The sequence below is a fragment of the Rhinoraja longicauda genome, chromosome 1, assembly GCF_053455715.1.
Source record: "Rhinoraja longicauda isolate Sanriku21f chromosome 1, sRhiLon1.1, whole genome shotgun sequence".
NCBI lineage: Eukaryota > Metazoa > Chordata > Chondrichthyes > Rajiformes > Arhynchobatidae > Rhinoraja > Rhinoraja longicauda.
In genome coordinates this window covers 140,477,695-140,494,147 of record NC_135953.1, presented here as the reverse complement: position 1 = coordinate 140,494,147, position 16,453 = coordinate 140,477,695, and the positions used below count along the sequence as shown (strand labels likewise).

General features: G+C 53.4%; 1 protein-coding gene across 1 annotated transcript in view; it reads left to right on the top strand.

Moving 5' to 3' along the window:
- btc (betacellulin, epidermal growth factor family member) overlaps positions 1 to 14,623 on the top strand; it is a 28,729-nt gene extending 14,106 nt beyond the window's left edge. The window contains exons 3-6 of the mRNA XM_078412904.1: positions 1,574 to 1,697; positions 5,540 to 5,686; positions 6,240 to 6,354; positions 13,478 to 14,623. Coding sequence (XP_078269030.1) covers positions 1,574 to 1,697; positions 5,540 to 5,686; positions 6,240 to 6,354 — 386 coding nt within the window. The 3' untranslated portion in view covers positions 13,478 to 14,623. The remainder of the gene's footprint in view (positions 1 to 1,573; positions 1,698 to 5,539; positions 5,687 to 6,239; positions 6,355 to 13,477) is intronic.
- Positions 14,624 to 16,453: the final 1,830 nt, after the last annotated feature.

Genomic DNA, 16,453 nt, shown 5'->3' with positions numbered 1-16,453 from the left:
GGATATTCTTGCTATTGAGGGCGTGCAGCGTAGGTTTACTAGGTTAATTCCCGGAATGGCGGGACTGTCATATGTTGAAAGACTGGAGGGACTAGGCTTGTACACATTGGAATTTAGAAGGATGAGAGGGGATCTTATCAAAACGTATAAGATTATTAAGGGGTTGGACACATTAGAGGCAGGAAACATGTTCCCAATGTTGGGGTCCAGAACCAGGGGCCACAGTTTACGAATAAGGGGTAGGCCATTTAGAACAGAGATGAGGAAAAACGTTTTCAGTCAGAGAGTTGTGAATCTGTGGAATTCTCTGCCTCAGAGGGCAGTGGAGGCCAATTCTCTGAATACATTCAAGAGAGAGCTAGATAGAGCTCTTAAGGATAGCGGAGTCAGGGGGTATGGGGAGAAGGCAGGAACGGGGTACTGATAGAGAATGATCAGCCATGATCACATTGAATGGCGGTGCTGGCTCGAAGGGCCGAATGACCTCCTCCTGCACCTATTGTCTATTGTCTATACACTGTCCGGGCCTACCGCAGCCCCCGGCCCTACAGTGTCCGGGCCTACAATTGGGGAGGGTGGCGGGGGCTAGTGTGGGGGAGGGAGGAGAGCAGCGGGGGCCCGGTGTGGGGGAGGGCCTACAGTGCCTCCCCGGGCCTAATACGGGACAATGGTGGTTCCGTACGGGACAAACCAATTTAGCCCAATATACGGGATGTCCCGGCTAATACGGGACAGTTGGCAACCCTCGACGTAGGTTAATTGCCAGCCAGTAGGACTAGTGTTGGCATCTTGGTTCGAATGGGCATGTAGGGCCGAAGAGCCTGTTTCCGTGTTGTATGACTTTAACATTCTGCAGGACAGTCAAAGACTTTAGTACAAAACACAACTGGGGAATAAACCATGTCCGTGCAGTGCAATGGGTGCTACGTCATTCAACTGGAGGAACTGCACCTCTTGGGCACATAGGCACAGCGGTATAGTTGCTGCCTTACAGCGCCAGAGACCCGGGTCCAATCTTGACAACAGGTGCTTCTCCCCGTACCTTCTCCCCGTGACCGCGTGGATTTTCTCCCAGAGTGCTCTGGTTTCCTCCCACACTCCAAAGACGTGCGTGTTTGTAGGCCAATTGACTTCTATAAATTGTCTCTAATCAGTAGGGCAGAACTAATGGATGGGTGATCTTTGATTGGCGTGGGTTCAGTGGGACCATGTTTCCAAGCTGTATCTCTAAACTAAACTAAACCCAACTGTATGAACAAAATGTGTCGGAGAGAACAGCAGACGCTGGTTTAAGTCGAAGGTGGACACAAATTACTGGTGCGGATGGGGCATGTTGGTTGGCATGGGCAAGATGGGCAGAAGGGCCTGTTTCCACGCTGTTTAGTTTAGAGATACTGGCCTTTTTGAGATACAGGCCCTTTCGGATCACCGGGTCTGCGCCGACCAGCGATCCCCGCACATTAACACTATTAACACGCTGTGTGTCCATGTTCTTCAGAGATGCTGCCTGACTTGCTGAGTTACGCCAGCACTTGTCTTGTTGGGATCTGACTAAAATGTCTTGTCTGTTCAGATGCTCCTCCTTCAACAGCTCCACCACAGTCGGAGCACTTCAGCCCGTGTCCTCCAAGGTTCGAGGGCTATTGCATCCAGGGCCAGTGCCGCTTCATGACGTCTGAACAGCAGCCATCTTGTATGTAAGTCATGGTTACTGTCCACAGGCCTACACTGCCTGGGCCTAAACTGTCGGGGCCTACAGCGCTTCCTGGGCCTACAGCGCTTCCCGGGCCTACAGCGCTTCCCGGGCCTACAGCGCTTCCCGGGCCTACAGCGCTTCCCGGGCCTACAGCGCTTCCCGGGCCTGCAGCGTTTCCCGGGCCTGCAGCGCTCCCCGGGCCTGCAGCGCTCCCCGGGCCTGCAGCGCTCCCCGGGCCTGCAGCGCTCCCCGGGCCTGCAGCGCTCCCCGGGCCTGCAGCGCTCCCCGGGCCTGCAGCGCTCCCCGGGCCTGCAGCGCTCCCCGGGCCTGCAGCGCTCCCCGGGCCTGCAGCGCTCCCCGGGCCTGCAGCGCTCCCCGGGCTTGCAGCGCTCCCCGGGCCTGCAGCGCTCCCCGGGCCTGCAGCGCTCCCCGGGCCTGCAGCGCTCCCCGGGCCTGCAGCGCTCCCCGGGCCTGCAGCGCTCCCCGGGCCTGCAGCGCTCCCGGGCCTACAGCGCTTCCCGGGCCTACAGCTCTCCCCGGGCCTACAGCGCTCCCCGGGCCCACAGAGGCCCCCAGGCCTACAGTATCTGGGCGTACAGCGCCGTCTGGGCCTAATACGGGACTAATACGGGTCAAGGGCGGTCCCGAACGGGTCAAACCAATTTAGCCCAAAATACGGTATGCCCCGGCTAATACGGGACAGTTATATAGAAACATAGACAATAGGTGCAGTAGGAGGCCATTTGGCCCTTCGAGCCAGCACCGCCATTCATTGTGATCATGGCTGATCATCCACAATCAATAACCCGTGCCTGCCTTCTCCCCATATCCCATGATTCCGCTAGCCCCTAGAGCTTTATCTAACTCTCTCTTAAATCCATCCAGTGATTTGGCCTCCACTGCCCTCTGTAGCAGAGAATTCCACAAATTTACAACTCTCTGGGTGAAAAAGTTCCTTCTCACCTCAATTTTAAATGGCCTCCCCCTTTATTCTTACACTGTGGCCCCTGCTTCTGGACTCCCCCAACATTGGGAACATTTTTCCTGCATCTAGCTTGTCCAGTCCTTTTTATAATTTTATACGTTTCGATAAGATCCCCTCTCATCCTTCTAAACTCCAGTGAATACAAGCCCAGTCTTTTCAATCTTTCCTCGTATGACAGTCCCACCATCCCAGGGTGCCACCCTACTCCTGAAAGTCTTGTACTCCAGATGATTGAGCTGCCCCTCCCTTAACCAAGTTTCGGTAATGAATACAACGTCCCAGTCGCTCGTACCTGTCCATGTCCTGAGTTCATTCTCCTTCCCCTTCAGGTTTCCAGCATTAACTTCAATGCAATTCAATCCAACAGTCCTTCCTCGCTCCCTGCCATTCCCCTGCCTATTCTATCCACTGAACTTTCATTCTTCACCCTCCATACTGACTTCAGCGTCTCACCTGCCTCAATAGACAATAGACAATAGGTGCAGGAGGAGGCCATTCGGCCCTTCAAGCCTGCACCGCCATTCAATGTGATCATGGCTGATCATTCTCAATCAGTACCCCGTTCCTGCCTTCTCCCCATACCCCCTGACTCCGCTATCTTTAAGAGCTCTATCTAGCTCTCTCTTGAATGCATCCAGAGAATTGGCCTCCACTGCCTTCTGAGGCAGAGAATTCCACAGATTTACAACTCTCTGACTGAAAACGTTTTTCCTCATCTCCGTTCTAAATGGCCTACCCCTTATTCTTAAATCAAACGGCATCAAATGCTGTCTCCCTGCCTATCTAGTTTTAAACCCACTTGTGGTTGGCACCAGCCAACCTGCCTGCCAGGATATTGGTTACCACCCACCATCCTCATCTCTGGACACCCGTGTGCATAGGGGAGAGGGTGGGGGGCTGAGGATGTCCTGGTTGGGTTGCTCCTGGGCCTGGTCAGGCTGGCCATCCACGAGTCACGGTGCCAGGCGGGAGAGGGCTCTGCCCGAGCCGGCTGCACGCCCCTTTTCCGGGATTACGTCCATCCGCGCCCGGGAGGTGTTGGAGAGGGACCGCGCGCTGTCCACGGGCACCCTGGGGGATTTACGGGACCGCTGGGGGTTGAATACATCCTCGACAAGGAGTGTAAGATAGTTGTATAATTGTTTATTGTTTGTCTTGTATTATGGTGGTGGATTATGTTTTGGATTTTATTGTATTGGATATATTACTTCAACGTTCGAATAAATATTTTTGATTTAAAAAAAAGATATAGGTTCCCGTCCAGTTAAGGAGCAACCAATCTGTCTTGCTTACATCGGAGAAACCAAGCGCAGGCTCGGCGATCGCTTCGCTCAACACCAGCGCTCGGTCCGCATTGACCAAACTGATCTCCCGGTGGCTGAGCACTTCAACTCCCCCTCTCATTCCCAGTCTGACCTTTCTGTCATGGGCCTCCTCCAGTGCCACAGTGAGGCCCACCGGAAATTGGAGGAACAGCACCTCATATTTCGCCTGGGCAGCTTGCAGCCCAGTGGTATGAACATTGACTTCTCCAACTTTAGATAGTTCCTCTGACCCTCTCTCCCCCTCCCCCTTCCCAGATCTCCCTCTATCTTCCTGTCTCCACCTATATCCTTCCTTTGTCCCGCCCCCCTGAAGAAGGGTCTCGACCCGAAACGTCACCCATTCCTTCTCTCCTGAGATGCTGCCTGACCTGCTGAGTTACTCCAGCATTTTGTGAATAAATACCTTCGATTTGTACCAGCATCTGCAGTTATTTTCATAAACTACCTCTGCTCCAGATGAGATCTCAATGGTCCAAAACTGTGACCCCCCCAGTCACCTGCACCAACCCCTCAGCCACACATGCACCTGTCCTTTCTGTTCCTGCCCTCACGGGCACATGGTACCTGGAGTTATCTGGAGATCACTACCCTGGAGGTCCTGCTTTTCGTTACCCCTGTGACCCCTTTTGCCCAACTTTCTGTATGCACTTGGGCGTCACAGTGGCACAGCGGTAGAATTGCTGCCTTACAGCGCCAGAGACCCAGGTTGGATTCTGACTACGGGATGCTGTCTGTACGGACTCTGTACGTTTTCCCTGTGACCACGTGGGTTTTCTCCGGGCGTTCCGGTTTCGTCTCGCGTTCCAAAGACCAGCGACATAGAAACATAGAAAATAGGTGCAGGAGTAGGCCATTCGGCCCTTCAAGCCTGCACCGCCATTCAATATGATCATGGGTGATCATCCAGCTCAGTAACCCGTACCTGCCTTCTCTCCATACCCCCTGACCCCTTTAGCAAAAAGGGCCACATCTAACTCCCTCTTAAATATAGCCAATGAACTGGCCTCAACTACCTTCTGTGGCAGAGAATTCCACAGATTCACCACTCTCTGTGTGAAGAAATGTTTTCTCATCTCGGTCCTAAAAGACTTCCCCCTTATCCTTAAGCTGTGACCTCTGGTTCTGGACTTCCCCAACATCGGGAACAATCTTCCCGCATCTAGCCTCTCCAACCCCTTAAGAATTTTATATGTTTCTATAAGATCCCCCCTCAGTCTTCTAAATTCCAGCGAGTACAAGCCCAGTCTATCCAGTCTTTCCTCATATGCAAGTTGACAGAAGCCAATTAACCTGCAGGTTTGTAGGTTAATTGGCATCTGTCAATTGTAAATGGTCCCTAGTTGTGTCAGATGGTGCCAGTGTACAGGGTGATCGCTGGTCGGCGTGGACTCAGTGGGCCAAAGGGCCTGTTTCCACGTTGTGTCTCTAAAGTCCACAGTCTAAAAGCGTCTTGGCTCACCAAAACTGGGTGCAAGCAAGTCCCCTCGATCTGGGGAAGATATTCTCCAACACTTTGATGTCTTTTTCCAACAGATGTAAATTGAGCTACACTGGATCTCGGTGTGAAATGGTGGACATGCTGTATATCACTGGAGTGCGAGACCAATACGTCATCATGGGGCTAGTATTGGCCATGGTGGTGCTGATAGTACTCATAATTATCATCTGCATCTGTGTACAGTTAAGTATGAGCCCACGTTTAGTGTCGTTTATTTCATCGTCGAAGGGGCTGAGGCTTTCTGAGGCATTGGTCACACCACATTTGGAGTGTTGTGAGCAGGTTTTGGCCCCATATCAGATATAGACGCGGTGGCCCAGCGGTAGAGTTGCTGCCTTACAGCGAATGCAGCGCCGGAGACCCGGGTTCGATCCCGACTACGGGTGCTGTCTGTACGGAGTTTGTACGTTCTCCCCGTGAACTGCGTGGGTTTTCTCCGAGATCTTCGGTTTCCTCCCACACTCCAAAGACGTGCAGGTTTGTAGGTTAATTGACTTGGTAAATGTAAAAATTGTCCCTTGTGGGTGTAGGATAGTGTTAATGTGCGGGGATCGCTGGGCGGCGCGGACCCGGTGGGCCGAAAGGGCCTGTTTCCGCGCTGTATCTCTAAACTAACGTCGACCCTGAGCTTATTGGAGAACAAACAGTGACCATTAGAGGTTGACTAGTGTGAGTGAGCTGATGAGGGATATTTTTTTCGAACTTCCCCCTTTCTCCCAATTTGTGTCTCTGTAGTCGTTACCGCACGAAGTGCAAAGGGAGGAGGAAGTGGCGGCCGGGCGTGGCGGCAGTGGACGCACAGACAGCGCTGGGCGCGGATGGAGATACGGCAATGACTACCTTGGCCTAAGTGAGTGGTGGCGCGGGACTGGTCCGTAACTGGGGGGGGGGAACTATGCCTTGACCTGTGGCCCTCCCGGCACATCCTCTCCACCTCCGCTGTAGGAAGAAGGCGCAGCACGGTGGCGCAGCGGTAGAGTTGCTGCCTCACAGCGCCGGAGACCCGGGTTCCATCCTGACCCCGGGTGCCGTCAGTCCGGCGTTTGTACATTTTCCCCGTGACCTGCGTGGGTTTTCACCGAGTGCTCTGTTTTTCTCCCACACCCCTTAAGTTTGTAGGTTAATTGGCTTCTGTAAAATTGTCCCTCATGTGCAGGATGCGAAACTGGGATAACATAGAACTCACCATCGGCAGTCACTGGAAGCGAGTGTGACTGTCCTCTCCATAGGGTGGGACGCCTGTGCGTGACTTTGTTTAACGTGGGGAGACTGGTGCACAGACAGCCACCACACGGTCCTTGACAGATCTGGGTCAGGATCCAGTGGCGTGGAGTCCAAGACGACCGGGGACCCTTTTCTGCCGCAGCCTTCATCCATCCGCCTTCCCAGCCGTTGTGACGCTCCACTAAAGTCAGAATGCAGAATACAGAGCTTTATCTGTCATTCGGTACCAAGGTACCGAACGAAATTACATTAGCAGTCACACAAAAAAAAAGAACACAAGACACATGACCCCAACACAAACGTCCATCACAGTGACTCCAAACACCAAACACCCCTTCACTGTGATGGAGGCAACAAAACTTCCACTCTCTTCCCCACGCCCACGGACAGACAGCTCGTCCCCGACCGACCCGCACAGTCCCCGCAAGGGGATTGAAGGCCCCGCGGCCGAGCCGGGCCGGGTGCTGAAACGTCCCGTGGCCGAGCCGGGCGATGGAAGGCCCCACGGCCGAGCCGCACCGGGTGCTGAAACGTCCCGTGGCCGAGCCGGGCGATGGAAGGCCCCGCGGCCGTACCGTGCGCTGCTAAGTCCCGCGGCCGAGCCGCGCCGGGCGATGTTAGGTCCCGCGGCCGAGCCACGCCGGGCGATGTAAAGTCCCACGGCCGAGCCGCACCGGGCGATGGAAGGCCCCACGGGTGATGGAAGGCCCCACGGCCGAGCCACACCCGGCGCCGTGAGGAAGAGACCTAAAAAAGAAAAGTTTCCCCCACCCCACCCCCCCCCACATCCCCCACACCCCCCACACATACACAGCCAAAAAACAAAAACAAAAACCATCCCAACAAAAAAAAAAGGAAAAAAAGACGAACAGACTGCCAGCGAGCCGCAGCCGTTACGCACCGCCACACGCCGTCATCGTCCCTCAGCCTGTTCCACCGTTGAGGTCTTGGTTGGATTGCTCTTTGTCAGGGACCCCCCCCCCTCGACCTTACCGCCATGGGTGACCCTACCAGGAGCGTGGCTCCAGACGGCATCGCTCTCAGGATCTCAGGACCACACAAGCTTCTCCACCACCACAAGGTGACAATCCACGGAGAAGAGCTGGTGTACAGGTAGCCGGTGGTCGGCACGGACTCGGTGGGCCAAAAGGCCTGTTTCCACGCTGGATTTCTAAACGAAACTAAATGAATGGAACCCGTGCAATCATAGGATCATAAGACAGAGGAGTGGAATGAGGCTATTCGGCCCATCAAGTCTACTCTGCCATTCAATCATGGCTGATCTATCTCTCCCTCTCAACCCCATTCTCCTGCCTTAGACAATAGACAATAGGTGCAGGAGGAGGGCATTCGGCCCTTCGAGCCAGCACCGCCATTCAATGTGATCATGGCTGATCATTCTCAATCAGTACCCCGTTCCTGCCTTCTCCCCATACCCCCTGACTCCGCTATCCTTAAGAGCTCTATCTAACTCTCTCTTGAATGCATTCAGGGAATTGGCCTCCACTGCCTTTTGAGGCAGAGAATTCCACAGATTCACAACTCTCTGACTAAAAAAGTTTTTCCTCATCTCTGTTCTAAATGGCCTACCCCTTATTCTTAAACTGTGGCCCCTGGTTCTGGACTCCCCCAACATTGGGAACATGTTTCCTGCCTCTAACATGTCCAACCCCTTAATAATCTTATACGTTTCGATAAGATCCCCTCTCATCCTTCTAAATTCCAGTGTATACAAACCTAGTCGCTCTAGTCTTTGAACATATGACAGTCCCGCCATTCCGGGAATTAACCTAGTAAACCTACGCTGCACGCCCTCAATAGCAAGAATATCCTTCCTCAAATTTGGAAACCAAAACTGTACACAGTACTCCAGGTGCGGTCTCACTAAGGCCCTGTACAACTGCAGAAGGACCTCTTTGCTCCTATACTCAACTCCTCTCGTTATGAATGCCTTCTCCCCATAACCCCCGACATCCTTACTAATCAAGAACCTCCGCTTTAAAATATCCATTGACTTGACCTTCACAGCCGTCTGTGGCAATGAATTCCACAGATTCACCACCCTCTGACTAAAGAAATTCCTCCTCATCTCCTTCCTAAAGGAAGTATAAGAGAATAACTGCTGATGCTGGTACAAATCGAAGGTATTTATTCACAAAATGCTGGAGTAACTCAGCGGGTCTGGCAGCATCTCAGGAGAGAAGGAATGGGTGACGTTTCGGGTCGGGTCTGAAGAGGGGTCTCGACCCGAAACGTCGCCCATTCCTTCTCTCCCGAGATGCTGCCTGACCTGTTGAGTTACTCCAGCATTTTGTGAATAAATTCCTTCCTAAAGGAACGCCCTTTTATTCTCAGGCCTAGACCCTCTGGTCCTAGACTCTCCCACGCGTTCAAGGGCTATGGGAGCAGAACCAGGCCATTCGGCCCATCACGTCTACTCCGCCATTCAATCATGGCTGATCTATCTCTCCCTCTCCACTGCACTCTACTGCCTTCTACTGGCCACTAGTGGAAACATCCTCTCCACACCCACTCTCTCCAGCCTTTCAAACGTTGGGCAAGGCTGAGTTGGGTTTGGTTACCTCAGTCTAATTGCTCTCATTGTTTGGGGTTGAAACAGAAGTTGGCTTCACACAAACCAGCCCTCGTGCAGGATGTCGGTGGTTACTCCACACCACGCCCTGCTGTGACAACTTTCTCCCGCAAGCCTTTCTCAAGCAACCCACCTCCTACCTGTGTAGGAAAATAACCGCAGATGCTACTTTCCCCTGCAACCGCAGGAGATGCAACACCTGTCCCTTTACCTCCCCCCATCAACTCCATCCAAGGACCCAAACTGTCTTTCCAGGTGAGGCAGAGGTTCACCTGCACCTCCTCCAACCTCATCGATTGTATCCGCTGTTCCAGGTGTCAACTTCTCTACATCGGCGAGACCAAACGCAGGCTCGGCGATCGTTTCGCTCAACACCTTCGCTCAGTCCGCCTTAACCAACCTGATCTCCCGGTGGCTGAGCACTTCAACTCCCCCTCCCACTCCCAGTCTGACCTTCCTGTCATGGGCCTCCTCCAGTGCCATAGTGAGGCCCACCGGAAATTGGAGGAACAGCACCTCATTATTTCACTTGGGCAGCTTGCAGCCCAGCGGTATGAACATTGACTTCTCCAACTTTAGATAGTTCCTCTGTCCCTCTCTTCCCCTCCCCCTTCCCAGTTTTCCTACTGTCTTCCTGTCTCCCACTACATCCTATCTTTGTCCCGCCCCCTCCCCTGACATCAGTCTGAAGAAGGGTCTGGACCCGAAACATCACCCATTCCTTCTCTCCTGAGATGCTGCCTGACCTGCTGAGTTACTCCAGTGTTTTGTGATACCTCCTACTGTGCATCAGTTGTGATACACGGCAGGTTTTGCAGGGTGGGCCTGGGGATATCATTGAAGTGTGGGTGGTCACGGTGGCGCAGTGGTGGAGTTGCTGCCTCACAGCGAATGCAGCGCCGGAGACCCGGGTTCCATCCTGACCACGGGTGCTGCCTTCTCCCCGGAGTTTGTACGTTCTCCCCGTGACCTGCGTGGGTTTTCTCCGAGCTCTTCGGTTTCCTCCCACACTCCAAAGACGTGCAGGTTTGTAGGTTAATTGGCTTGGTAAGTGTAACATTTGTCCCTAGTGGGTGTAGGATAGTGTTATTGTGCGGGGATCGCTGGTCGGCGCGGACCCGGTGGGCCGAAGGGGCCTGTTTCCGCGCTGTATCTCCAAAACAAAAAACTAAAAGTAAAGAAGGGTCTCGACCCGAAACGTCACCCATTCCTTCTCTCCTGAGATGCTGCCTGACCTGCTGAGTTACTCCAGCATTTTGTGAATAAATACCTTCGATTTGTACCAGCATCTGCAGTTATCTTCTTAAACTAAAAGTAAGTGTTGCTTCATCCAAAGAGTCATTTTGCAACAGGACAAGTGGTTCGGGAGACCACACTTGGAGCACTTTCGGTAATTCTGGTCAGCCAGCTACAGGAAGGATGTCATTACGTTGGGAAGGGTGCGGAGGTGATTTACCTGGGCAGGAGGGCATGAGTTGCGGGGAGATACTGGACAGGTTGGAGTGTACAAAATCATCAGAGGACTAAATAGGGTGAATGCACCGAATCTTTAGACTTTACAGATACAAGGTGGAAATGGGCCCTTCGGCCAGCCGACTCCGCAATGACCAGCGATCACCCCTCATACAAGCACTATCCTACACTATCTACAATTTACAGAAGACAATTAACCTACAAACCTGCACGGACTGTCATATGTTGAAAGACTGGAGCGACTAGGCTTGTATACACTGGAATTTAGAAGGATGAGAGGGATATCTTATTGAAACATATAAGATTATTAAGGGGTTGGACACGTTAGAGGCAGGAAACATGTTCCCAATGTTGGGGGAGTCCAGAACCAAGGGCCACAGTTTAAGAATAAGGGGTAGGCCATTTAGAACGGAGATGAGGAAAAACCTTTTCAGTCAGAGAATTGTGAATCTGTGGAATTCTCTGCCTCAGAACACAGTGGAGGCCAATTCTCTGAATGCATTCAAGAGAGAGCTAGATAGAGCTCTTAAGGATAGCAGAGTCAGGGGGTATGGGGAGAAGGCAGGAACGGGGTACTGATTAAGAATGATCAGCCATGATCACATTGAATGGCGGTGCGTACAGGCTCGAAGGGCCGAATGGCCTCCTCCTGCACCTATTGTCCATTGTCTATTGTCTTTGGAATGTGGGAGGAAACCGGAGCGCCCGGAGAAAACCCAGGTGTTGTTGCTGTTCCTCCAATTTGCGTTTGGCCTCACTCTGACAATGGAGGAGGCCCAGGACAGAAAGGTCAGTGTGGGAATGGGAAGGAGAATTAAAGTGTCCAGCAACTGGGAGATCAGGTTGTTTCAGGCGGGCTGAGTGAAGGTGTTCCGTGATACGATGGCCCAGTCTGCGTTTGGTCTCGCCGATGTGTAAGAGTCCACATCTTGAACAACGGATACAGTAGATAAGGTTGGAGGAGGTGCAAGTGAACCTCTGCCTCACCTGAAAGGACTGTCGGGGTCCCTGGACAGAGTCGAGGGGGGAGGTATAGGGACAGGTGTTGCATCTCCTGCGGTTGCAGGGAAAGGTACCTGGGGAGGGGGGTGGTTTGGGTGGGAAGGGACGAGTGGACCAGGGAGTTGCGGAGGGAACGGTCTCTGCGGAAGGCGGAAAGGGGTGGAGATGGGAAGATGTGGCCAGTGGTGGGATCCCGTTGGAGGTGGTGGAAATGTCTGAGGATTATGTGCTGTTGGCGACGGCTGATGGGGTGGGTGAGGACTAGGGGGACTCTGTCTGTGTTGTGACTAGGGGGAGGGGGAGCAAGGGCGGGGCTGCGGGGTACCGAGGAGACACGAGTGAGGGCCTCATCTATGATGGGAGAGGGGAACCCCCGTTCCCTAAAGAATGAGGACATCTCGGATGTCCATGTATGGAACATCTCATCTCGGGCGCAGATGCGGCATAGACGGAGGAATTGGGAGTGGGGGAGAGAGTCCTTGCAGGAAGCAGGGTGGGAAGAAGTGTAGTCGAGATAGTTGTGGAAGTGGACAATAGGTGCAGGAGGAGGCCATTCGGCCCTTCGAGCCAGCACCACCATTCAATGTGATCATGGCTGATCATTCTCAATCAGTACCCCGTTCCTGCCTTCTCCCCATACCCCCTGACTCCGCTATCCTTAAGAGCTCTATCTAGCTCTCTCTAAAATGCATTCAGAGAATTGGCCTCCACTGCCCTCTGAGGCAAGGAATTCCACAGATTCACAACTCTCTGAGTCAGTGGATTTGTAATAGATGTCAGTCACTAGTCTATTGCCTGTGATGGAGACTGTGAGATCAGGAAAAGGGATCAGCCATGATCACAATGAATGGCAGTGCTGGCTCGATGGGCCAAATGGCCTCCTCCCACACCTATTTTCTATGTTTTTATGTTAAGAGGCTTTTGGGTCGGCAAGTGCAGAGAATGGAGGGATATGGAGCCCTTGCAGGCATCGTGTTTGACACAAACACCAAGGGCCAAAGGGCCTCTCCCTGTACTGTACTGTTCTATGTTCTACTAGACCAACTGGACCTGTCGGGCCAAACATCTCCTGCATTGGTGCAGCACCCCCTCCTCTCCCCTTCCTCCCCCCCCCCTCCTCTCCCCCCTCCTCTCCCCCCTCCTCTCCCTCCTCTCCCCCCTCCTCTCCCCCCCTCCTCTCCCCCTCCTCTCCCCCCTCCTCTCCCCCCTCCTCTCCCCCCTCCTCTCCCCCCTCCTCTCCCCCCTCCTCTCCCCCCTCCTCTCGCCCCTCCTCTCCCCCCTCCTCTCCCCCCTCCTCTCCCCCCTCCTCTCCCCCCTCCTCTCCCCCCTCCTCTCCCCCTTCCTCCCCCCTCCTCTCCCCCTTCCTCCCCCTTCCTCCCCCTCCTCTCCCCCTTCCTCCCCCCCCTCCTCCCCCCTCCTCTCCCCCCTCCTCTCCCCCCATCTCTCCCCCCTCCTCCCCCCTCCTCCCCCCCCTCCTCTCCCCCCCCCTCTCCTCACCCCCCCCTCCTCGCCAAAGGGACGACGGTGAGTAAGATGGGCCTAAAATTGTCACCCTGTCATGTACCGTTTTGCCAGTAGATCAGGAACAAACAAACAAACAAACAAACAAACGAGAGTTTTAGCATCTAGATGAATCTGCCTTCACTGCTCTATTATAACCGTGGCCCTCTCTCCACCACAGGACGGGGTTAGCCTCCAGCTGTACGCTCTTCATGGGACGTGTTGTACCCCAGGATCTGTGCCAAGCTCTGACCAGCCTGGCCCCCCCCAAACAAGGTGCACGGTCAGATTTGGAGACGTGAAGATTAAATTTGGTGGTAAAGGGGAAAGACGTGTGACGAGCACCCGAGCGGAGAAGGGACTGAGCAACACCGTGGGTTTTCCACCATTGTCACCTCACACTGTGTTTGTGAAAGGGAGCTGCGATATCCAGAAGGATGGGGGTTTTTTTTGCAAAAGGAACGTTGGCACTGAGAACACTGGCACGGGAATGAGTGAACGGTTTTGTTCGGGACGTTGGACGCACTCTGGGCCAGAGACCGTGAAGTCTGGCCCAGCGAACTCACTGCCTTTGGGTTGGGGAGAGGTTGCATACAACAAAGACAGAAGATGCTGGAGACAAAATGCTGGAGTAACTCAGCGGGTCAGGCATCATCTGCGGCCTTGACCCGAAACGTCACCCGTTCCTTCTCTCCGGAGATGCTGCCCATCCCGCTGAGTTACTCCAACTTTTTTGAGCCTGCCTTCGGTTTAAACCGGCACCTGCAGTTCCTTCTTACAACAAAGACAGGGACACTTAAAGGTTCGGGGAGTCACGAGGAGATTATCTTGGCCAAATGCAGGCGAGAATGAAGCTGGTTTTCAAAAGTCCGTGGACGTCTACTTGATGTCTTTGCGATGAAGAGTTTTGGGCCCAGTCTCGGCGCCGATGCTTGGAGCAAGTTGTGACTCTGACACTGCATGTTGTACGGAACAAAGATTGGGTGTGGTTGTGGGGAGAAAATTCTGAAATGGTGCCATTTTGTAATCAATATATATATATCACTGTTTTAATAAAGATATGGTCGTGAGCTGCAGGTCTGTGAACCGCGATGACTGTGTGACTGGTGAGGCAACTCTTGCCCGCTCTGCACAAGTTCGTACACGTAAATGGCGGCACGGTGGCGCAGCGGTAGAGTTGCCGCCTTACAGCGAATGCAGCGCCGGAGACCCGGGTTCCATCCCGACTACGTACAGACAGCACCTTCTGTACGGAGTTTGTACGTTCTCCCCGTGACCCGCGTGGGTTTTCTCCGAGATCTTCGGTTTCCTCCCACACTCCAAAGGCGTGCAGGTTTGTAGGTTAATTGGCTTGGTAAATGTAAAAAATTGTCCCTAGTGGGTGTAGGATAGTGTTAATGTGCGGGGATCGCTGGTCAGCGCAGACTCGGTGGGCCGAAAGGCCTGTTTCCGCGCTGTATCTCTAAACTAAACTAAACTGGGACCTGCCAATGGACGGGACTCTGAAGGGTGACCTTGTTCTCCTCTGCCGATACAAAGTTTGCGTGTGCATTAACCCATGGATTTTGCAGAAGACGAGTGGGGATTGAAATTACTATTTAATAAACTTTCTTCATTTGGAGATCGATTGCTGTGTTTATAACTGGCTGAAATACAGAGGCAAGTGTGGCACGGTGGCGCAACGGTAGAGTTGCTGCCTCACAGCGGCAGAGACACGGGTTCCATCCTGACTATGGGCGCCGTCTGTACGGAGTTTGTACGTTCTCCCCGTGACCGCATGGGTTTTCTCCGAGATCTTCGGTTTCCTCCCACACTCCAAAGACGTACAGGTATGTAGGTTAATTGGCTTTGGGTAAATTGTACATTGTCCCAGGCATGTGAATTTTCCGCGGTTTTCCACGTTTTAAAAATCTATTTTCCGCGCTTTTTGCATGTTCTCCACATTTTTCACTTTGTCAAAATGGCGTATGCCAACGGCACTTCTCTGGCCACTCTCCTACCCGGTCCAAGCCCTTCTGCAGAGTTCCCGTTTCCTCTACAATGCCTGCCCCTCCACCTATCTTTGCATCATCTGCAAACTCGGCCACAAAGCCTTCCATTCCGTTTGAATAGGGGTTGCCAACTTCCTCACTCCCAAATACGGGACAAAAGGTGATGTCACCGTCCCATGCCCCATGTGACCTCACCCAGCCAGCGACCTCGTGCTCCCGCTCCACCACTGGCTGCCGCCCGGGCCTGGAGGCGGGTTGCCGCACACCCTCTTTTAGGCGAACACACTCCATTAGCCTACTGTGTCTGGGCCTACCGTGGCCCTCGGGCCTCCAGCGTCTGGGCCTCCAGCGTCCGGGCCTACAGCGCCCCCCCCCCCCGGGCCTAATACGGGACAAGGGCGGTCCCGACGGGACAACCCAATTTAGCCCAAAATACGGGATGTCCCGGCTAATATGGAACAGTTGGCAACCCTACCTTTGAAGGGGAGAGGACCGAAAAGCATTTACCCACCATAAGTTCAGGTTCATAAGTGATACGAACAGAATTAGGCCACTCGGTCCAACAAGTCCACTCCGCCATTCAGTCATGGCTGATCTACCTCTCCCTCTCAACCTCATTCTCCTGCCTTCTCCCCATAACCACTGACACCCGTACTAATCAAGAACCTTTCCATCTCTACTTTAAAAATGTCCATTGATGGCCTTCGCAGCCGTCTGTGGCAATGAATTCCACAGATTCACCGCCCTTTGACTAAAGAAATTCCTCCTCATCTCCTTCCTAAAGGAACGTCCTTTAATTCTGAGGCTGTGCCCTCTGGTCCTAGACTCTCCCACTCGTGGAAACATCCTCTCCACATCCACTATATCCAGGCCGCTCACTATTTGACTATCACTATTTCATTATCATCTCCTACAAAACTCTGGATGTAGCCCAGACCATCACGCAAACCAACCTCCCTTCCATTGACTCCATCTGAAGATCCCTCGGCAAGGCCAGCAGCATCATCAAGGGCCAGTCTCACCCCCGGTCACTCCCTCTTCTCCCCTCTCCCATCGGGCAAGAGGTACAGAAGTGTGGAAACGCACACCTCCAGATTCAGGGACAGTTTCTTCCCAGCTGTTATCAGGCAACTGAACCGTCCTATCACCAACAAGAGAGCGGTCCT